The sequence below is a fragment of the Lepisosteus oculatus genome, chromosome 4, assembly GCF_040954835.1.
Source record: "Lepisosteus oculatus isolate fLepOcu1 chromosome 4, fLepOcu1.hap2, whole genome shotgun sequence".
In the NCBI taxonomy this organism is placed as follows: domain Eukaryota; kingdom Metazoa; phylum Chordata; class Actinopteri; order Semionotiformes; family Lepisosteidae; genus Lepisosteus; species Lepisosteus oculatus.
Genome location: NC_090699.1, coordinates 36,298,233 through 36,320,344, shown reverse-complemented (window position 1 = coordinate 36,320,344; position 22,112 = coordinate 36,298,233). Strand labels below are relative to the sequence as shown.

Genomic DNA, 22,112 nt, shown 5'->3' with positions numbered 1-22,112 from the left:
GTGCCTCTTGTTCTCAGGCACTTCTCGGCAGTGACCTCTGATTGGTGTTTCAATTTCTAAATTCAATTGGGCTGATGATGTCAATGTGTTTAAGGAACTTGAACAAGGTCTCCATGTAGTATTGTCTGCTGAAGACTGAAGTGATGAAGCTGTGAAACTGAATAACTGGACTACAGGGATCACTGTGAAAAAGTATTAAATGTACTTTGTGATTCGGACCCAAAATATCAGGTATTATTGGTTTCTTAAGAGTGAAATTGAAGCATGCTGAAGTGACACTTTCAGTTCCATCCCAGAACTATTTTTAATCACCTTGCGTAGGTTTCAATGATTGGTTGGAATGTCAGTAGACAGGTAGAAGGGCTTGAAGTGACATGTTGAGTGTTGGAGCTATACAATATATAGTTTAAATACTGTATGTGACACACAGATGCAAGAAAGGAAGGCATACAAACCCTGCGCATTCTGTTCTGCTCTTTTTTTTATAAACGATGGATTAGGGCAACACACACTTTTCATCTCTGAATGCTTTTATTTAAGTAAGAACATACGTTTCAACCTGGTATTACGTATTAATTACAAACGACAGTTGTAGTCTAAACTAATTTACGGCTAGTTGGAGCTTTTTAGATGTTCATAAAACACGCCACGGCTTTTTTTTTGCCAAATAGTTAATCTCACCTGGCTTCCAAGGACCCGTAGACTTCCATTTGACAAGATTATAAAGTCACTGCTGTCGATGATATTAGAGAGTCCCCGCTGTACGGACTAGACGATTGTCAATATGCCCTTCAACGTAAAGTTTACATGCGTTTCCTTGGTTACCAAAACACGTTTTTCATTGGCTGTTTAAAAAAGACCGCCCCTTCTTTCGATCAAGCCAATTGGCTCAATCCGATAAGTGACGTGTGTATTGAAGTCGTCATAAATAAAGGGTCAGTTCAATCATGTTAGATCAATGTTTTACAAATAAATAAATGTGTATGTGTTCGCTTGAGGTTTTATAATTAATGAATCCACGAATAAGGTTACACATTAATGTATATAAATTGTAAGAATACTTAATTTAGCTAAATTTGTCTATGTATATCTGGCACGCACTAACCAGCATATTGCATACACTCATATAGGCAGCTACATTATCAAAGCAACGTACGCACGCCTGATTCAGTCCACAGCTATAATTGTATACTGTACACTGCCGCTTTAACGACAATGACGTTACAGTGGGTGTGTTTTTAAAAACATTTTGCACGTTGAAAGGAGCATGCGTCACCTTTAGCTCTCGAAAGTGAATAAGAAAAGGTTTAGGCTCTGAATCGAAGCATTATACAGCTTTCGTTGATATCACTGAACGTTTTGATTTTCACGGTTGAAGAAGGTGTCCTAACAAAATGGCTACATCTGCAAAGTGCCTCAGCCAAGGTAATTAATATATTCATCTTAAACCCTCAGTGTAAGATTTTGCAGTACAGTGATATGAATTAATGCAGATTAATTAATGCATTTGATCTTTCTATATGTCCAGCAAAACCTCTGAAGTTTTTAATTTATTTTTTAGAATAAACGGATATTTCATTTGTTAGTTGTATTATCAAATCTTATGAAATTGTAAGTAGCTGTGTATACTGAAGTAGTTCAAGTGGGTAGCTGACACCTGAAGAAGGCTCCACGGCCGAAACGTTGTGTTTTCTTTCTTCTCATTCCAGCAAGGAATAAAACTATTGCTTTTAGCTGTGTATACTGTTAGGTTTGGAGACTATAAATTCCAGTGGTCTTAAAATATAAAAGTGAAATGAAACTCTGTTCTTTGTTTTAATTAGGCTGTCTCTGCAAATTAAAGATCGACTTTTAAGACAAAGGAACGTTGCAGGCTAGATTCGTTTCATGTCACGCGGCATGGAGTTAAGGGCGAGTATCCAGATGATAAGAAAAAAGCATTTTGCTTAGTCACTGTAAAAACAATGCATGTGACTTAAACACGCAAACCAACGACTGTAACGATACTGCTGCTAAGCAATTGCAAAACAACTGGTAAAAAATCAGCATTATCCTTTAGTGGGACAGTAATGACTCAGCAGAGCTTCACCTGCTACAATATATTGTATATGAATACAGGATAAGTTCTCTGTTTACTCTCAGAAGAAAACTAAATTCTGTGTAAATTATTTAATGTAGATTCATTAGGCTGCCAGATTCTAATCTTGCTGTTCTTGAGGGGACCCTGCCACAGTTTCACATATGACATTAGTTCTTGATTGTGCTAGGCTGTGCAGCCCTGGTGCTGTTGAACATGAACTTGAACACTGAAGACATGACAACAGGCCGTTCAGTCCAGTCAGGTCTCCTTCAAGAGCCCCAGGGGTTCAGGTATTCGTTCCAGCTAAGATCCGAATGAATTTATTGGATTAAGTGGTTAAGTAGTACCGGCTGACATGGTTTCTAGGTCTGTTCTTGATAACTGTTTTAAAGTTACTGTATGTTTAAATTCTACTGGACTGCTGCTCTTCAGAACATTTGATTGTATCCTCTGTAATAAGAAGGTCAGTAACGCTGCATAGCAGACGGGACCATTTGAACTACTTTGCTTGTTTGAATTTTGATAATTGATCCCAGGATGTCATCCATCTGATTATTCAAGGCTCTCTGTGGAATCAGTTTGTACAACCTGACCTGACAGATTTTTCCAGACACACTGGACTCTGTGTAAAGATGTCCCTCTTGTCCTTGTTCTTAAATGCCACTTACTCATCATTTCAACACCTGTGCCTCTGGGTCCTTGCTTTGTTGCCGAGCAGTCCGAGTTCAGTCTGCCAGCACTGCTCAGTATCTTGAAGCCACTTGTATTCAGTCTAAGGTGAGTTAACGGCCTGGTGTGCTCTGTGGCAGCTCTTTTGTTAATACAGATAGATGCTGTGCTCCACAGGAAGCCCTGCTCCTGGTCCTGTGCCCAAGGGAAAGATTCGGCTGTACAGCATGAGGTTCTGCCCTTTCGCACAAAGGACCCGCCTTATCCTCCATGCCAAAGGCATCAAGTAAGCACGGCTGTCCAGTTTCTTCATCATTCACCACATGGCATGACAGAACATCTTATTCCTGGATCTGTCAAGATTGACTTGTATCTGGGGACTCCAACCCTGGTCCAGGAGAGCCTTAGTCCGACTAGTCTCTTACGCCTGGTGTTCCCAATACTTTTCCTGGAGAATCCCAATCCAACTGCTCTCAGAGGTCAGGGTTTGCCATCCTGGTCATAGAGACTTGCACACCAACTGGTTATTGTTCCAGCAGAGTTCTCAGCTACACAGCTGAACTTAAAAGGCTTTATTTTTATAAAAATGTTTTTAAACTTGTTAAAGGTTGCTTTTGAATTATTGCATTTCCTAAGTAAAATAAAATCCCAATCTTTTGAATAGAAAAAAAGGCAATTAAGGCATTAGTTAGGTAAATATACTCAGGTAGAATGAAAGCCAACTTTTTGTGTAGGGAACCACTATTAAAGGTCATGCTTAATCGCCTGTTTATTTAAGGATTAGAAACACTTGAATTTATTGCGTGCTTTAGTAGGCATTGTGCTCAGTAAGAGAATTCTCATTCCTGATATCTGAAGTATATTCTGATTTTTGTCAGGATTACCCCAAGCATCTCAAAATTTACTGTATTTAATAAAATAACTTATTTTAATTGATCAATGTTTAATTGTTGCAGATCTTTAGAAATTGATGATTTAGTAGTGATCTATCAATTCTGCTGTTGGGGAATTATAACCTGTATAATTTGTGTTATTAATAAAAACTGACCTAATGACTTTCTGTTTTGTGTTTTACATGTGTTTACAAAATGTGAACTGAATTTATCAATCACAGGCAAATGCTTTCCAAGTACTGTATGTGTTGGCATTTTTGTTAACAAAAAATTGTTGCTTTTAAGTTTACTTGGAGAAAAGTCAACCTTCTGTGAGCCATTTGCAGAAAGTGCAGTTGACAAAATGTCTTTTTTCATAGACATGACACCATCAACATCAACCTGAAGGACAAGCCTGATTGGTTCTTGGAGAAGAATCCCTTTGGTCTTGTCCCAGTGCTGGAGACTCCTGCTGGCCAAGTGATCTATGAGTCACCAATCACATGTGAATACCTGGATGAAGTGTACCCTGGGAGGAAGCTGATCCCTTCAGACCCATATGAGAAGGCACAACAGAAGATGCTGCTGGAGCATTTCTCCAAGGTAGACATAGCCCTGTTACTGGACTTTAAATGAGAGGCAGTATTGTACAGTAGGTGGAACTATATTGTACACCCTTACTGTTTTAAAAAAAATACAATTCTGAACTAATTGCCTGTCTATTTGTATGCACACTTGTTGTGCAAATTTACTTTACTTAAAAAAATGACCTTTTGCTTGTCTCTTTAAACTTGTGTGTATATATGTACTGTATATCAAGAGGATTTCTAATTCTAAGGGAGCACTGATATTAGGAATTGAGGATTGGGCCTCTCTGGGACCAGGGTTGGAGTCTCCAAATATAAGAGATCATGGAAGGAGATGTTCTGTTGTGGTATGTGGTATATGATGAAGAAGCTGTGTGGACATTTAATCAGAGTTCCATTCGAACTAGAAATCCCTTTGATATACATACATATACAAGCTTTACATGAAGTAAAAAAAATCTTTAGTCTGACAGATTTTGTATTTCTGTGATCGATTGGAGTAACCTTGCATGATACATTATTAGATCTCTATCACCATTATATGGCTATGGATACTTCAATGCTTTGCTCTTTTTCAGCTCACCCCATACTTTTACAAGATTCCGATGGCCCAAAAAAATGGTGAAGACACATCCGAAATGGAAGGGGAACTGAAGCTGAAGCTTGGAAAATTTAATGAGGCAAAAATATTTAAAGCTTTATTTTCATGTTGGTGTTGTGACCAAGGTTTTGTGCAAAACAGCTAGAGGTGAAGACACCTGATGTCTTTTTTGACTTGCATAAGATGGCATATTTGCTCTTAAAGTCATAAGCAATTTAATATAGCAGGGTGTTTGAGAAAAAAGTGCATAGTGTGTTTTTCATTTGCTAAATCAGAATAACTATGGTAATGAGGGATTAGTTCAGGAGGGTTGCAACTGAATTTTTCTAGCCTAATTTATATGTAAACCCAACATGTGTAGATATGACACAATATTTGTCTATAAAATACTTCGTGAAATTTTGCAGGAGTCTATTGGATTCCTCTGAGCAAATCACCAAATTGTAGAAGCAAAAATAATGTAAGTCTTGTAACATTATACTAAAAATAGTGTTAGTCTTGTAACTGTATACTATTGCTTAATTGAACTGTTTTCTATTGCTTATTAAGGAAAACTCTTTTCTAAACCAGATCTCTTTTGTGTAATATAGTGTATTCACTGCACTTATAATAGATTACCCTGCAAATACAAATAGATTACGAAACACTTATTTAGTCTTGTCAGTATAAGAACAGTGAAGTATTCATGCATTGCAAAACTGTTACTCAGTGTTTGTGATGGCAGAATGTTATCCGATGTGGTTAAATGTTTCCAGGGCATAAGAATGTTTGCTTGGATACTGACAGGCAGTTTACACACAGCTGCTTTCTATTAAAGCAGTCTTTAGTGATGTCATTTCCTGTTTTGCCAATGAAGAATTCCTGCTAGTTGGAAATTGTTACCCTGTATTAACACGCAGTTCATTTTCAAGGACGAGTGGTTTAGAGAGCTCATTTGAAATTTTAATATTTAGTAACTGGAATATAAAGCCCTGCTCTTAATACATTTGCAGGTTGCATAACCCCTTGTAGGTGGCCTTTATAAACTTCTAGCTCATAATCTGTTCTCTTCCTATTTATTTTTAGGCGGGATAGAAACTAGTGAAAATGGAAATGCAATTATCTAATTTAAAATGAGAATTTTTAGTATCATTTCAAAAGACAGGAAACAATCTTTAGCATTATTTTCATACTTCAAGCACTGATGTATTTAGTAAGGAGGACCACTCAGGGTAAGAAAAGGAATTAAAGTAGGAGATCTTTGCATCAACAAAACAGTCTGTATCTTAATTGCAGCACTTCTTAATGTTCCATTTCTGTTTTATCTTGCAGATCCTTTCCAAAAAGAAGAGCAAGTTCTTTGGAGGAGATGCTGTATCTATGATTGACTACATGATCTGGCCTTGGTTCGAGAGAATAGAGATACTCTCCTTGAAGCAGTATGTATCATTAGCATGTCCAAGGCAATCTTCTCCTTATGATTAGTTTTCACCTTAAATTCTTACTCCATTCAGTGAAAACTTTGCCATCTGGTTAAGTAGCAAACTATGATCCAAATGAGCTTTTTTTACCCTGAGTGTATTTTCATCTTTGCACAATTTTACCATAAAATGAAAGAAGAACTGCTTTAGTACCAAGTCTCAGGACTGTTTCTTGCTTAATGATGTTCTTTTTCCTTCAGCTGTCTCGATAGCAGCCCGGAGCTGACGAGCTGGACAGAGCGAATGATGGAAGATCCAGCAGTGAAGGCTGCCTCAACTGACACGGAGACCTGCAGGGGTTTTTACAAGACTTACACCGAAGGGAAACCCAATTACGATTATGGGCTGTAGGGAAGTGAAATACCGCTTGAACACCAGCTTTCTTCCCAGCCTTTCCAGCTTTAATATTTTCTGCGTAAATACCAGCTTTGTCAATATTTTATGTGTCAGTTGGTTAAAAGAGATGTCTTGTGGAGGCATACTTTTTTCATTGTAAACCATCAATTTACCCGTTTACCTGTGCAGGACTATGAAGTTTATTTCCTCTTTAAATCATTTGAATGTATACATTTTCAGGTGGTTCATAGAGTTGTGATAAAGGAATACAAGGTCATGGATGAAACTATATTTGGTATTTTGGAACTAACAAACCCTCTACATATTAAATTAACCCTAACCTGAAAAATATACCATACTGCTGGCAAATTTTAAATCTGTGGGAAATGTATATGATACTTTAAAACATGGGCAAATCAAATGACACGTGATAACTTGAGGAACGTGTGCAAACAGTCTATAGAAATGATCTCTTTTGTTAGTCTTATGGGTGATTTTTTTCTGCATCATTTGAGTAAGTTTGATACACTGCAGAGTAAGTTCTTTGATTGTTTGTTTTGGGAATTTGGTGAAATAAAGTCCTTATAAAGGCCTTGCTATTTGTTTCATTTCCTCAACTTACTAAAGAATTTTTTGATTTGAGAAGCAGGCCTCTAAGTTTTTGTTGGTTTGAATTTAAATGGATTTAACTTTATTGATTTTCTATAGATATTATTTAAATCTGAACATCCTTCCAGTTTTTACTCTCCAGGATATTTACCTACACCTTTCAATATACTGTTAGGATATTGAATGCGTTTTTCAAATGTTTTTTTATTACACTAAATGCTCAAGGTTCAAGAATGCTCAAGTTTCATGTTTCATGAGTCAGAAAGTTGAAATTATCATGCACGGGATATGTATACACAATTGTTTAAAAAAATCTACAGGAATTGTATGCAAACAACAGGTATCTAGTTTTAGAAGCTAGGAAAGAATTTTACAAACAAATTTCAACAAGATGTCCTAGTCCTAAAAAAAAAAAATAGAAATGCTTCCTTCCATGAGTGACAGTCTGAAAGGAAACTGGCTGTAACTGTATTTCCAACTGGACCAGAAGGGTAGTATCCATTGAGAATTAAAACAATGATGCAATCAGAGGTTTCTAAACTGAAGTATTTCACTCACTGAAGACAAGACTGAAGACAAAAAGCCCCCAACACAAACAGCAACTGAAAATGGCTGCATTACAGGCCTGGCAGAGCATCACAAGGGAAGATACCCAGTCTGGTGTCGTCTATGGATCGCAGACTTCAGGCAGTATTAAATTACAATGAAGTACTAAAAATCACAATTTTATGTATAGCATGACAATTTTATGTAAGATTATGTTAATGTGTCGAATTACTTTTGGTCCCCTTAAATGGGAGGACTATGTATAAGAAGGGCTGTGATTCCTATATGGTTCACCCAATATAGATGTAAATACCCTCGAAGTAAAGCTGACATTCTGCACCTCATAGTCATTGTTTCGTTTAAAATCCAATGTGCTGGAGTACAGAGCCAAAACAGCAAAAATGGTGCCACTGTCCAAATACATATGGACTGCACTGTATGGTGGAATATCTGGTCATCTTAAAATACCTTGGTAAGGTTCAGTGATGTGATTTATTTCTAATTTATTTTTAACCAGGGCACTGCAAGAAGGGATCTTGAGCAATGGAGGCTCCCAAACAGGTGGCAGTTAAAGTAGAAGTGCCTAATGATGTAATTTCCTGTTCTTTTTCTTTTTAGATGGAAACACAGTTACATTAATGTTATAATTTCAATTATGGTACAGTTCTAGTATCCTAGCCTGAATGTATAAGAAATAAAAACTGATTATGAAATAGTATTGTTTTGTTGAAAAACCACCTGCAGTACTGTTGTTATACATTGCCAAATACTAGCTGTATGAAATATAAAAAAAATCCTTGGACTTTTTACATTGTGTCAAAATCACCACACTTACATGTACAGTAACTGTTGTTATACTTTAAAATATCTTTTTATTTTGGCAAGTTTAAAACATTCCGTATAAGTACAAAGTTCTTTCACATTTCAAATCACACATCAGGTTCCTAGGTGGGAAAAATGAAAAACAGATATCTACAAGAGGAAAGCCATGGAACTTATAACACTGTACCTGGAAATACGCAAACTGATGACTACAAGTGGGGTTTTATCTTTCGGGAAATGGATTTAGAAAAAGACTGCTGTACTGAATAAATGACCATTTTCTAATACAGGTACTTGAATACAACGGGCACCATATGGATTTGTTGTTACTGCACTTGTTTTTAATACATACACTTAATTGCATTTATACAGTGTTTTTCATTGCACTCCAGTCAATTGCTAAGTGGAATTTAACCAGGACAGCAGGACTAATGCAGGGTCAATAGCCATAATCTCATAATCTTTAATAGCCAAGTAGTCAGGACCTCACAGTCTCCACTTTAGGATGACACCTGCAAACTCACAGAATTACAGAATACACTATTTCAGAAATTCTATTTTTCATTTTCTAAATGAGGTGCAGCATAAAAAACAGTTCCACAAAGTATTTTTTTATGTTTACACATTCCCATTTCAGATGTTTCTGGCTGCTATTACTGTACACACCATTTTTGTGAAGACTATCGGTGTCACAGAGTTACAGCACAGCTTTTAGGTACTATGTGCCTTTATGTCATTGTTCTCAAACTGAAAGCAACATGAAAACAATGCATGTTCAAACAGAGAAGGGGTGGGAAACTGAGTACCTGGAAAAAAACTCACATGGACACATGGAAAACTTGCAAGCTCCACACAGACAATAACCCAGGACCCAAAGATTTGAGACAACAATGATAATTGTCTCACCATCTTCCGGTACAATACCTGTACACTGTAGATAAATACATTACAGTTTTTCTATAGTCCATATTCTGAAGACTACAATGAGCTTGTCACTTATGAAAACAAGCCCAAATGTGTGCTTTAACTATAGAATCTCTAAAATTTCATCCTCTATTACCTCCCATTTCTGAAGCAAATGCAGTGCACAGAAAAACTAGGAACTGATGGTGCACTGCAAGGAGGGAAATCACCAAAATGATGTTAATTGCTATGAAGACAGCAGTCTTCACAAGAGAACATTACATTAACATTCCCACAAGAGAAACATTAAAGCCCCCTTCTCCTGTCAAAGATCTATCTGACAGCTCAAAGTACCTTTTAGATAACAAGGTACTGATCAGACACTAACCTTTCTCAAGAGAATAACGCTATGCCAGCAAAGTACAGTATATCATGGTTACATGAGAACAAAATACTAAAAAATGTTACACACAGTGCACAAGGTTTAGAAAAAAAGCATACAGGAAAAGTTAAAATTGTCACAGCCTTTCTAGAAATGATATCTACTTGCAGGGAAGACTTTTGACCAAGCTCATATTATAATATTATTATTATTATTATTATTATTATTATTATTATAATATGAGCTTGGTCATATTATAATATCCAAGGCAGATCACATTTACAGAAATATATTTTTCATGATTTATTTGGTTTGGGATCTTCCCTATTATTTCAGGGAATTGTCCTCTTGTAAAAACAAACACTGTCCAGTTAATTATACAATATTAGAATGTAAATGGAATGAAAGTGCCATTGTCCTTTTCTAAAGTGACACAGAAGACCACCAGTTTAAATTAACTGCTTGTTTTTACTTTTTAATTATAAAATAGAACCTTGGATGAATGAACACGATTGTATGCAATTGGTTCACAAGTATTTTTTTACCTGTGTACGGCCAGTGAACACTAAACACAGAAAACATGAAAAACAGTGAAAACAATAAAAGCAAAATCATAAAAAAAACAGAAATCATGTAAAGGCCTTTCATCCCACTTACACTATACAAATGACCATTTACAGTGCTTAAATACTTAAATATTGATTCATAACCATTCTATACAAATATAAAATGTACAAAATATTTTTCTTTACTCAAGCTCTAAAAAAGAAAGCTAACATTTTTTTAGATTTTCTAAGGTTATACACATTAGCAAGTATAAAGCGCCTTACCAGTTAGATTTACTCATTAAAGTAACTGGCATGTAGTCCCTTCTGAAGCAAAGCTTAGAAAATACATACTCTCAGTGCAAAGAGAATTCCATCCTAGTACATCACTGAAGGGTCTGATGTGGGGTTATCAATTAATATTTTACACAAAAATAAATGTTTTGTTACTAATAAATGCCTAATGTTCACATATTGGCTTTTAATCATTAAGCATGGCCATGAGGCATTTAGTTTCTGCACCTCTTTCTGGACCATTATTCTTCATCTTAAATCTGTGTGCTTTAAAATGCGTAATGAAAGACGTCAGGATGCAAAATATGAGTCAGATGGATGTGGACCTGAACACTCTTAGAACAGATGATACAAGGTCTGTTTCCATTAGTTATATTTACACAGAGTGCCCTTGGGCTTTTCTTTCTTCCAACAAGTACATGATAGCTGTACAGTGTATATTTAAGGTACTTCTTTCTAATAAAGTTGTGTTATGGATGAAAGGTTTAAAACACTATTTTTTGTCTAGTTTATGAAACAAGGCTACATTTTGGCAAACAGCAAACTGAAGAAATGTAATATTATTTATTCAGAAATCATCCTCATGGCTTTATATCTGTCCTTGTCTGGGATAGAAGACTGAAAATGTACATTTCATTTAATGTCCATGTGACTGTGCTAATACTAAGTGTTATTTACAGACATTTCAAATCAAGCTAGTATGTTTTTTTTTCTATCAATGGTTTTAATTCATTAAGCAAGATTCCTTGGGTCATCTGTAATAAGATAACTAGAATGCACTTAAAGTTTCAATTCAGTATTATTTAAATATCAATTTGAGATCCTGGAATGGTGAATACCAATGAGCTTCCTTCTCCTTATCGCTTTGCTTTTGCCACACTCTTTATGTGAATGCAGCTCAACCGTCTTCTGTATGTTGAAAAAAAGATCTGATCTGAATCTGATGCAGAATTCATATGAATTCAAAGATCACTGTTACAATTTAACAACAGGCTCACGTTCTATACCTAAACTAGTAATACTTGGCAAAATGTTAGAATTCCATTAGAAACCTGTAAGAAATATTTTCTTTCAGCCAAAAAGATAGCTTTTGCCTGAAATTCCCTTCTAATTTCAGAGGTCATTTTTAACTTCACCTTTCAAATTCCCAACAATGCAAACAGCATTTTTTTTGCACAAATGAAATAATAAACCTGGTGTTGTTATTTAAAAAATAAAACAACACTATTAGTAACTACTAGTTACCATCTGATGTGTTATTTAAACTTTGTTGGTGGGTTTGCTTCCTGATTTTCTTTTCAAATGTCCTGTAATGATTTCAATACGTGTTGTATTTTTTATACTTTTACAATGTTGGTTTTAGTTAGTTTGTAATCATTTTTCACAGAAAATCCTTGGAAAACCCAGCAGCGTGTATAAAGTTGGTTTTTGGTCCCCATTTTAAAAAAAGGGTTGTGAAAATATGTGTTCTCAAGACATGACATGTATCAACACAACTGGGGAGTAGAAATGAAAAGCCAAGTTTGTAATAAGCATTCCTTCAAAAGTGTTTGTAACAGTAGGTTTGTCTCTTCAATCTGTGCTCCATGGTTAAAGTCAATGTGATGCTGAAGACTAGAAACTTGTGTTCAGGGAAGAATGTACACTCCCGTTTGGAAAGAGTGGGGTGTACTCCTGTATCAGCACAGGGGCATTTTTGAGCATTTCCTGAAAGTGCTCCACCGTTTTGGCATAAAGATCCCGCTGCAGCACAAGGGGGCGGAACAGATTCAGAGGTTCCGCAGCTTGGAATACCGGTGGAAAGTTAATGTGCTTCGGAACTTGCTTGTTCCCAATTAGAACGTGATACAGCTTCTTCTCCTGAAGGCACTTCTCCAAGAACCTAAGAACGTCTCGTAGCCTCTTCTCCAGGTATTCAGCACGCCAGTCTGAAGAAGGTTTGCTCAGAAGCAAGTGCAGCAGAGCCGTCTTCAAGTGGTAGTTAGTAAGGGCACTTTCACCAGTCAGGCTCGTTTGCTTCTTGTGCAAGAAGGAAATAATCTGAAGGCAGCAGATATGGCAAGAACTCTCTGGCAGTCTCTTGACTAGAACTTTCATCAGGTTTTTCTCATAGACAGCAAAGGAAAGGGGCCAGAAGATATCTGAAGGGTTGTCGTTATTAAAGGCAAAGTGCGAGACAAAATAAGCATCTGTATCCTCGAACTGAACGACAGGAGTGATGTTGAAGATGATGGTCTTTCCTGATCTGAATTTTACCTTCAGGGCTCCTGGAGAATCAAGGTTACGGAACATGAGCTCAAAATCATACTTATGGGAGATGCAGTTCCATGCCTTGGTCATGGATATCAGGAACCACTTCATGACCTGGTCTTTGGCCAGGTAAGGCGTGTTTTTGGAGCACAGCAAGTCATCCATGGCATCACTGACTTTGGGCCTCTCGTTTTTGCTGTGCAGCAGGCACAGCATGTCCTCACCAAGGTCCGTCTTTCCACACACGCAGCCAGGTCCATCTTCGTTAGCTCTCACAACTTTGATTCGGCCGTAGCCCTGTCTGTCGGGGGGAATGTCATTCTGGGAGTTGCACCAGAGCTGAAACGTGAAGCAGTATGGATCTGGAGCGGCAAATGGGACAATGAGATCGCAGATCAGAGGTTTGCTCACCCTCCAGTTTTCATACATGCTGCCCACACCAATGCAGTCCTCAACCTCCATGTCCGCATCCCTGTTGCAAACACTCCGTAAAGCTTCCAGGAGGTCGTCCGCAAAACCCTCCACAAAGTCCTGCACTCTCCAAGTCTCGTTGGCCGAGATGCGGATGCACCTCTCGTAAAAGCAGCTCAGGACAGCTTTGTCCGGAAGAGGGATCTTCAGAGAGACATTCCCAAGAGGCAAACTGTCCTCCTCCTCATAAGTGGGATCCTGAGCTGTGGTGTCATGGTAATCTTGTCTCCAGATCTCAATCATGAGGAAGACGATCATGGACAGAGCGCTCCAAAGGTCCCAGCTAGAGCTCTCCTCGACATCCGGGCTCGGCTGCACCCCCTGCTCCACCTGTGAGGCCTCCCGCTCCAGTCGCGCCTTCTCGGCTAGCAGCTTCTCCTCGTGTTCCCGCATGCGGGCGATGACCTGGTCATCCCGCTCCGGGATGGTGGTGTTCTCTCTCGGGAACAACAGGGGGTGGTTGAGGATGGCGGCTGCCACCACCACGCATACCCGGACAACAGTTCCCTGCATACTGTTTAATCTCTCTGTAAAACAAACAAAAACAAGTTTAAATCATCAGTAGATTTTTAACAAACCTATTTTTGTCATTTACCGCAACCATCCCTCAAAAGCCTTATCAAACGTCCTGCACCATGCCTCTGAGACTGAGCTACAGTGCAGTGCACTCTGCATTTCTACCAGGAACTGCTGCTACCCAACTTCTGGTAAACCAGATGTACAACTGTATGCTAGCATGTTTTTTTTTAAACCCCGTGCTAGAGTTATTTCAAAAGAGTATGCAATTTTGCAGCAATTACTTATTTTCTGAAGGGATTTATCATAAACCAAATATGTTGTGTTCAAAATCACACAGTTTGAAACTGCTATGCTATGCTATGCATTACAAAACATGGGGAAGTATAAAAACTCTCACATCTCCTAAAGACATAGATTCTGCACCTGTATTCTATTCACAATGCTGAGATTAAGGATGAGTTTCGGGGCAGTGCTGTTAAGAATGTTATTTAGCATGAGCTCCTCCAAACCAAGATTTATGTCAAGCAGTATCACTGCTCTTCAGGGAATGACTTTCGCTAAGAAAATACCGAGAATAGTTTTCTGATAATAAAATGTGATGGAAAGTGCTTTAAAATGAATCAGTTTGCATATTTCACTCTTATTCAGGGAATCTTACCAGCTTTTGATTAACTATGAATTCCTCTTCTAGCTAAATTAGGTTGTGTCACGATCGTAAACCCCTCCTCTTAAGGACGCTCCGGCCCTTCCTAGTTTACCTCAGATTTCCTGAACCTGCCTCTGGTTCCAGTCTCCCCTTTAAAAGCCAGACACTCCCACCATTCCAGGCTCAGCTATGGAAGATGGACACCCGGAAGCACCCCTTACCAGCGAGTCCAGAAGAGGCTCGGCAACATAGGCTTCGCAACGGCTTCTTGACCATCTGGGTCTGGGGCTTGGAGCGCCTGGCCCTGTTACCCCTTTTTATCCCCCCCACCCTTCGCCGGATCCCGCTCCGGTTTTTAACTCCTGTCTTGTCTGTCAAGGATGGATCACCCGGCTCTGGACATTAGCATTCTCTGGATTTTCTTACGGACTCCCTTCAGACTTGTTTACCTTGGCCACGCCCCCCGAGCACCAGCGCACCTTGGCCACGCCCCCCTGTTCGTCCAGCCCCGATCCTAGTCCTTTTTTCCTTGGTTAGTCTCACTCCCCTACGGATTTTGCCGTCTGCATAGGGTCCTAAAAACGCTTCGTGACAGGTTGTTTATGCAATTCAGTACAGAACTCAATTTAAGTGAAACTTCACTTCTTTTAACATAGACAGTTGCATAGCTTCTATGAAAAAAATTATGTACAGTCAATATAATACTGTGGTTTCACGTTGTGAAGAGATGCGAAGTTCACGTGCCTAGTTATTTTTTTTTGTTGAGACGTATGTCCAATACATGTCTTAATAAGTGTCACCTGAGTTTCAACACCCAAGAAGAAAACTCTCAAAAACAACCAAAACAATTCATAGACCTGCTTAAAATCCAAGTGAAATATGAATCCAACCTCGGATACAGTAACATCTCCTTGGTTCTTAAGGTTTTCTTGTAAAAACTGCAGCTACTGTTAAAAAAACTATCTTTATTTACTTCTGAAATGTACTCCTGTGCTTTGTGAACAGAAAATACAAAAAGGTATACAAGAGGCAAGCCAAACAAACTCATGTTGTCAAAAAAAGTTATTTTCAGTAAACAAAGAGTACAGTCAAGTCTGCTTTTTAGCCAACTTCCCCCTGCAGGTACAGTAGATAACACCAGATTTAGGACATGCTTACAGAATTAGAGGTAAGAAAACTGAAGAAATGAAAACAGCCAAAGGAAATGATGACAGAATGAGGTTTAAATGAGCCACTTCATAAGCCAGAATCACACAGCAGAGGTAAAAGTACCAAAGAAAACACATAACACAGTTTTCCATACTGATCCTGTGCTTGAATCACAAGACAAGATGGCCCGGCCTTCTTTAGAGTTATAGCGCTAAAGAAGACAATGAACTGCTTTAATTTAGCTTGAACAGTTTAGAAAGTCATCCCTGCAGCATACCTCAATAAGGACACTGCAGCGAGCTGAAGGAAAGGACTGAGCCTGCCAGATGGGTGTGTAATCGTGATATCTAAGAATCCAGCCCCAGCCCTAACTCTCTGAGGGCTTTTCCTGTTTATCTCAGTGGAGTACAGAGACTCCATTACCATGGGTCCAGTGCTCAAACTGCAAACCCAAACCTTTGTTTCTCTATCTTGCAACTACAGGCTGCCAGAGCTCTCACCTTGTGTTGAATCATGTTTCTGTGATAGATACCTTGATTTCTAAAAAGGGGGAAAAAAAGCAGCACAACAGCTCAGTTGTTTTCTCAATGTCCTGGGGGATGAAGTCATGCTTGCCTGTGATGACTGTCCCTTCAAGCTCAGTACTTCTGCATTTATACAATAGGCTTTATATATCTACATGATGGTAGTACAGGTTTGTGTACAAAATGTCATTCCTTGGACTGTTTGGAACATATTGAAATTGTCACATGAATTTTAAAGAGGAAGCAGTAACAGCTAAAAACTGAGCCTGATTAACTTGCTGATTTCTTTCCCTTAGGGAATTCAAAGAAAAGCAAATCTCATAGAAGACCCATAGGATTTACAATTGTGTCACTTTAGAGTTTATAAATAAACCTATTCTCATTTTTCATTGCAAACGGCTGGGTTTTCAAGTGTTCTGAAGGGTTTGTGCCTGATCTTTCAACTCAAACTTGATGCACCATGAGGGTGCAACTTACAGGGGAAATGAATATCGGCCAGGCCTACACCTTTCCTGTTGCATATCCTTTTCTACATTTTGTAGTATTCTTTCTTTTCTGTGCAGTGTACTTTGTCACACTTGCAATGCACTAAAAATGCATGTCACTCTTTTGGATGCGAGATTGGTAACTGCTCATGCTCCTCTGCGTAGCTCAGCTCCTGTCTCTCTGCTTATGTTACCAAAAGCGCTTATCTTAAGGCACTTATCACAGTGTGTTTTTTTATAGACACTAGAGACTCATTCGGCATTTTGTCTCTTAAAATTCCCTGGAATTGTTCTTGTAGGTTTAGGTCTGGAAAATGAATTATTAGTTGACCAGCGGAGGTAAAGTTAAAAACTGTGTGCACTGTACCTCATTTACAACAAGAAAATTCAAGGTTTAACAAATCCCCATTAATCAGACAGGTCTCAAACTGTAATTGTACAGGCTACAGATGTTTCCAGTATCACATAACTGCTCAACACTGATTAGAAACATTTTTGTATTTTTGCACATTCTGCTTACACAGGCTGTTAATAACTTTTAGTGCACCTATAGTTAAGTAAGTGCAAACCAAATTGAAAATGCTAAGTCAGAGAGTAAAGGAACGTTTTCAATGTTTAATGCAGATAACCTGGAGATCCAAGATGTACTGTACAACACTACAGTATGTGAATGTTCTGAACCACAGATAATATTGTGCAAGCACAACGTTAAGTAGAAATTAAAGTATGAACTTGGAGGTTTCATTTAGGAAGTTAAGATGTTTTCAGAAACATTTCCAGATAAGATGTGTTTCACACGTTACCATTTAATCAGAAAGACATAAAAGATCACTGAGAATAAACTAATTAATTGATTACCCTGTAGGTAGTAGCTTGTCTCCTTAACTTCCATACCATTTGATTCCACATCCATAAATGTGCTGCCTTACATGTTAAGGCAGCAGAGATTTTATCTAAAACATTTAAACAGAAGCTCAAGCCCCACATTATTTATAGAACGCTTACAAAGTTACACAACCCTCTGGTCTCAGTACAGACTCTATAAGGAAGTCAGATAACCTTTTCTAGCTAGTTCCTGAACTGCTATTTCAGGCCTGCTACACCAAGTACACCCTGACTTATGATGCACATTACACAATGATTAAATGTTTAATATTAGAGCAACTTCTAAAGGTGTTGCAGATCTTATTGAAATGTGATTTATTTAATATAGTTACAGAATACTTAATGTGCTTAACAGATGTGAATACCAGGTTAGAGACATTGTGTAGAAGCAGAAAATACCTGCTAGACTGATTTTGCAATAGTGGGTCAATTTATCAGCTTTATAATGATCATTTCATTTAAAGGCAATTAAAAGCTTTCAAAATTGTGAGTACACAAACAAAGCATAATCTATTCTGAAAAGACTGATAAATAACATTTCCTACACTTACTAAATGTAACAGTAATTACACAAAGATTTATCTTGATGTATTGTACGTGGTTTCCATGTGTCAATTTTCTGTCTAATCTACTAATTAAATGTACTCTATGCTTGAATATTTTATAAAGAAGCACATTTTGATATAATGCTCAGCTGACATTATTATTCATTACAACAATGCAACAAACAATAGAGTTGTCTGAAGGAAAAATAATAGAAACCATTTTCTATTATTCTTCCTTATGACAACTCTATTTCTCTATTATGACTAAGACATTACACAAGCATTTGACAGTATACACAGCAGCTGTCTGTACATATATTATCTGTCAACAGCAATTTTCTTCTTTTCTTTCTAGATACAGTACAATCTAGACATAGATAGTATAGTCTTTTACAGTCAACACTTTCTCATCACCTCAACTTGTGTATGAGAAAAGTTAATTAACAAAGTTAATTAACTTTTGTGGGAATGTAGATCCTGGATACAAACTTTAGTAATCTTTGAAAATTATATTAAGCAATTTGCTGTTGCTTTTTTACTGGTCTTATTTCAGTGTTGGGCTGGACTCTTTCAATTTCTTGGAGAGGAAGGAAATTGCATGAAGACACTCTTTTACCTAATTAAGCAGTGGCAATTAAAAGTGAAAATGGGAATTTTAAAGCTTGTGTTGATGTTTATAAACTGGATTTATACATCATACTGTATATCTGTGAACACAAACTTGTCTAATTTATATAAAATACTGCAAATTGACCAATGTTGCAACTGATTCACAGAAAACTGTTGAATGTATACGCATAAAGTTCAAGTCCACATTCAATCATTCAGTCCTTACCAACCTCTTCTTATTTCCCCTCTGAGAGGCTCACAGGCTTCACAGCAATTGCTCTGGTCAGCCAAACTCAAAACAAACAAATTAAGGCTGCTCTCTCGGGTCCTACATGGTTGCCAAGGTTTCTATATACAGTATGACGCTGCAGACTCTCATTGGACATAAGGTCAGAAACCCTTGGAATCCAAAAGAAATATAATTAAGCAGGTCAAATGTCCTTGGCAGTGACTGCATAGCTTTTGCAGGGCATGCTTTTTTCCCATGACTGTGATGTCATTCAGCTGTTCTCAGGCAACACAGTAAAAGTGGCCAGGATATGGAAAATTGAGCACTGGAGGTATTTCTGTTTTACAACTCATCTTAAGTAAGACTTCTATATTTCCAAAATCCAAGTCTCCTTGGAAGCTTGTTCGATCGCAACTTGAACATGCACGATTCTGCACTTTGCAATATACCATATCAGTGGAAATATTGTTTGTAGTTTAACAGCGCAATTATTGGAACGCCCAAAACAGAAATGAAACTCAATTTGGTTTCATCAAAAGCGGACAGCCTTCCATAATCTCAAAGAAACGGTTAACTAAAAAATAAACAAACCAACAAAACAGCAATAATTCTATTTTTACCAAATATTTTCTTCTACAAAAAGGAGTAAGTGTGTGATAAATAATAATCGCAAAGTAAAGCGTGCGTATGAACTAGAGCTAAGGTAAAACGTCATATAAACCATTTTGAAGCACGACACGCCAACCATATTAAAACGATTAAAAAGACACAAAACGCCATGCAGTTACCCCTGGGTAAATATCAGAATGACTCTTTTGCATCAGACTGTATTTGTGGCGTTTTCTTCAATATGTTATGAAATCTAACATGTCATTTGTAATTGGGGGTTTTACTATTTACAACGATATTAAACGGTTAAGCCATCGCTAGCTTCCTGACATTGTGAAGACAGAAGCAAGTGTGTGCTGAGCACCTATTGTGACTATCCGTTTTAGGAAAGTCATCTGGAACAAGACAATCTCTCAGGGGAAAAAAACGGCTCTTTACTAATAGGAAATGGGAGTTACGGATACCAACACGTGTTAAAATGCTTAATTCCTCCAAAATGAAAAGGCGGTAACTCGTGAATCGACGAGGAATCTGCGATTTTGCACGTATGTCACTGTACGGGCGTTTAAAGCATCCGATTCTCCTCCAGGTTATAGCGGTACCGGTCTTTCAGCATGTATCCAGTTTCACCCATATTAACAGAACTAAAAATTACCGGAAATAAGAATATTTTGTTAATATACTAACCTGTGAATATATAGCACACTCGCTCACATATAAAATCCAAATAAAAAAGTGCATTTTCCTCGATATTATTCAACCGACAAAGATGAGTGATGAAAACAACATTTAAATGATACAAAAGCCCGTACCCAAATAAAGCAGCAGCTTCTTCCTTACTTTCTGTTCCTTCCTCTTACTCGTGTCTCCGCGGGTTGGTTTTTACTCATTTCCTGAACGTTTTATGCCCTCTGATGAAAAACTTTTTCCTCCCATCTCACCAAGAGCTTACGCTAGCAGTAAAGACACCCTAATAACCGCTGGGGACTTTCCTTAAAAGGTCGTACGTTGTTTTGCAAATAAACTTGATCGCTTCAAAACATCCTTTTACTCGAAAACATGTTAACAGTAACATCCATCTTTCGTCTGTTACCGCTACCCTTGTGTCCAGTGCTTGTAAGTGCTTGAGCATTGGGGTTACAGAATCTATGACATTGTTAACGCACATGGGAAGGGGCTGGGTGTTTCTACCGGTTCAGGCGGCAGGGAAGTCCGGGTAGATCTCAAAGCAGCAGTCGCTCAACACACAATACCTTATTATCTCATAAAATAGCGCGCCGCAAAAATAGTACAATACAGTACGTGCACTTACGCGGTTGAATAACGGTTTTCACAAGGTCAAATGAAAGTCACTTCATCTCACAACACATAAAAGGTACCGTGCAAGAAAAAAGAGGACTTCACGGGAAATAAAACCGTGCTATGTTTGGCGAAACCATTATGCTTGGGGAAGTCACTAGGATAGCCATGTATTAAGTATAGCTAATTGAAAATGGTATTTTCCTGAGATGGAATTTGCATGTGCTAATTGAGATACAGTGAACATAACTTAAATAAAAACAAACTATATGTTTTTTATTATTTTTGTTTGGTCTTTTAATATTTATATCAACTTGTTTGCCTCAATATTAAAAAGTCAATAAAGCCATTATTGAAAAATAATGTTAAAGGATTATTTGGCGTTTTTCAACTGCTTTATTAAAAAATGCAGCACTTGACCACAAAAAGAAACATTTTGTATAGAAGGTCAGGTGGAGTACTTCTCAGCATCTCTACCTGTAAAGGAATTATTCTACTCTTCCTCCATATTAACCAAAAGGGCCAACAAGAAAAAAAAAAGAATCGCAGCTTTTCATTAAAGACTGAAATCTCGTTTCAACCGGCGAACAGTCGGGTACAGATAAGATCTTTAATATACTGTAGGAGTTAGTAGATGACTTTCAGTATGTAATTAGTACCAGTAAAGTAGTCCGTTTCATTTATTTTCCTAATTTTTAAATTCTAGTGTGTAATGAGATCCTTCGGCCTTTAACAATGGTTTTGCCCTTCGAGTCCTATCTTGATAATACAGCACTTTTCTGCCTGCTTTTTTCTTTTTAACCACAAGGGGGAATCGTTATTTTATTCTTTCAACAGAATGTGCGCCTTTGATCACAGCACACAAGAAAATTTCACCTGCACCCATAGCTCTATGTTAATATCACAGTTCAATACAACTATTATAAGCCAGTACCGCAAAAAAATAATATGTGAATATGATCACAAATCTATTCATTTTGACTTTTAAATATTTTCGTTTTAAATATGCAAATATCCACTTCTTATTTCCAGTTTTTTCCCTATTTCTCTCGAAAGGTGAAATGAGAATATACGAGAGAAAATGAGATGGTACAAGGTTTACTTTACAGTATAAAGTGTATGCTTTTTTAGCTGTTACTCTTTATTGTTTGACATATTGTCTAATCAAACCTATCTCCAGAATTCA

At 37.6% G+C, this 22,112-nt stretch overlaps 3 protein-coding genes across 7 annotated transcripts in view; 1 reads left to right on the top strand and 2 right to left on the bottom strand.

Annotated features, from left to right (window-relative positions):
- Positions 1-802, bottom strand: part of cfap43 (cilia and flagella associated protein 43) — a 30,094-nt gene extending 29,292 nt beyond the window's left edge. The window contains exon 1 of the mRNA XM_015347581.2: positions 682-802. Coding sequence (XP_015203067.2) covers positions 682-710 — 29 coding nt within the window. The 5' untranslated portion in view covers positions 711-802. The remainder of the gene's footprint in view (positions 1-681) is intronic.
- A 369-nt stretch (positions 803-1,171) lies between these two features.
- Positions 1,172-7,197, top strand: LOC102690127 (glutathione S-transferase omega-1). Its single transcript, XM_006630756.3, has 6 exons — positions 1,172-1,425; positions 2,927-3,035; positions 4,002-4,224; positions 4,787-4,888; positions 6,121-6,227; positions 6,470-7,197. Exons 1-6 carry the CDS (start codon positions 1,395-1,397, stop codon positions 6,618-6,620), a joined length of 723 nt encoding a protein of 240 aa, XP_006630819.1. The 5' UTR covers positions 1,172-1,394; the 3' UTR covers positions 6,621-7,197.
- Positions 7,198-8,607: 1,410 nt separating this feature from the next.
- LOC102685121 (inositol 1,4,5-trisphosphate receptor-interacting protein) lies at positions 8,608-20,776 on the bottom strand. 5 transcript variants are annotated; one of them, XM_015347621.2, is made up of 2 exons: positions 20,468-20,776; positions 8,608-13,954 (listed from the first exon to the last, which is right to left on the bottom strand). In XM_015347621.2, the coding sequence occupies exon 2, from the start codon at positions 13,938-13,940 to the stop codon at positions 12,321-12,323; it is 1,620 nt and encodes a 539-aa protein (XP_015203107.1). In that variant the 5' UTR covers positions 13,941-13,954; positions 20,468-20,776; the 3' UTR covers positions 8,608-12,320. The 5 variants fall into 5 exon arrangements, with proteins under 5 accessions (XP_015203107.1, XP_015203106.1, XP_015203108.1 ...); XM_015347620.2 differs by having other exon boundaries at positions 20,440-20,775; XM_015347622.2 differs by lacking the exon at positions 20,468-20,776 and adding an exon at positions 20,315-20,428.
- Between the last annotated feature and the right edge of the window lie 1,336 nt (positions 20,777-22,112).

Excerpts from the sequence above, each read along its gene's own strand:
- LOC102690127 (XM_006630756.3), top strand. The coding sequence starts at position 1,395 with ATGGCTACATCTGCAAAGTGCCTCAGCCAAG. Across the intron at positions 3,036-4,001 it reads CTCCATGCCAAAGGCATCAA|ACATGACACCATCAACATCA; the intron begins GTAAGCACGGCT and ends CTTTTTTCATAG. Across the intron at positions 4,225-4,786 it reads TGCTGGAGCATTTCTCCAAG|CTCACCCCATACTTTTACAA; the intron begins GTAGACATAGCC and ends GCTCTTTTTCAG.
- LOC102685121 (XM_015347621.2), bottom strand. The coding sequence starts at position 13,940 with ATGCAGGGAACTGTTGTCCGGGTATGCGTGGTGGTGGCAGCCGCCATC.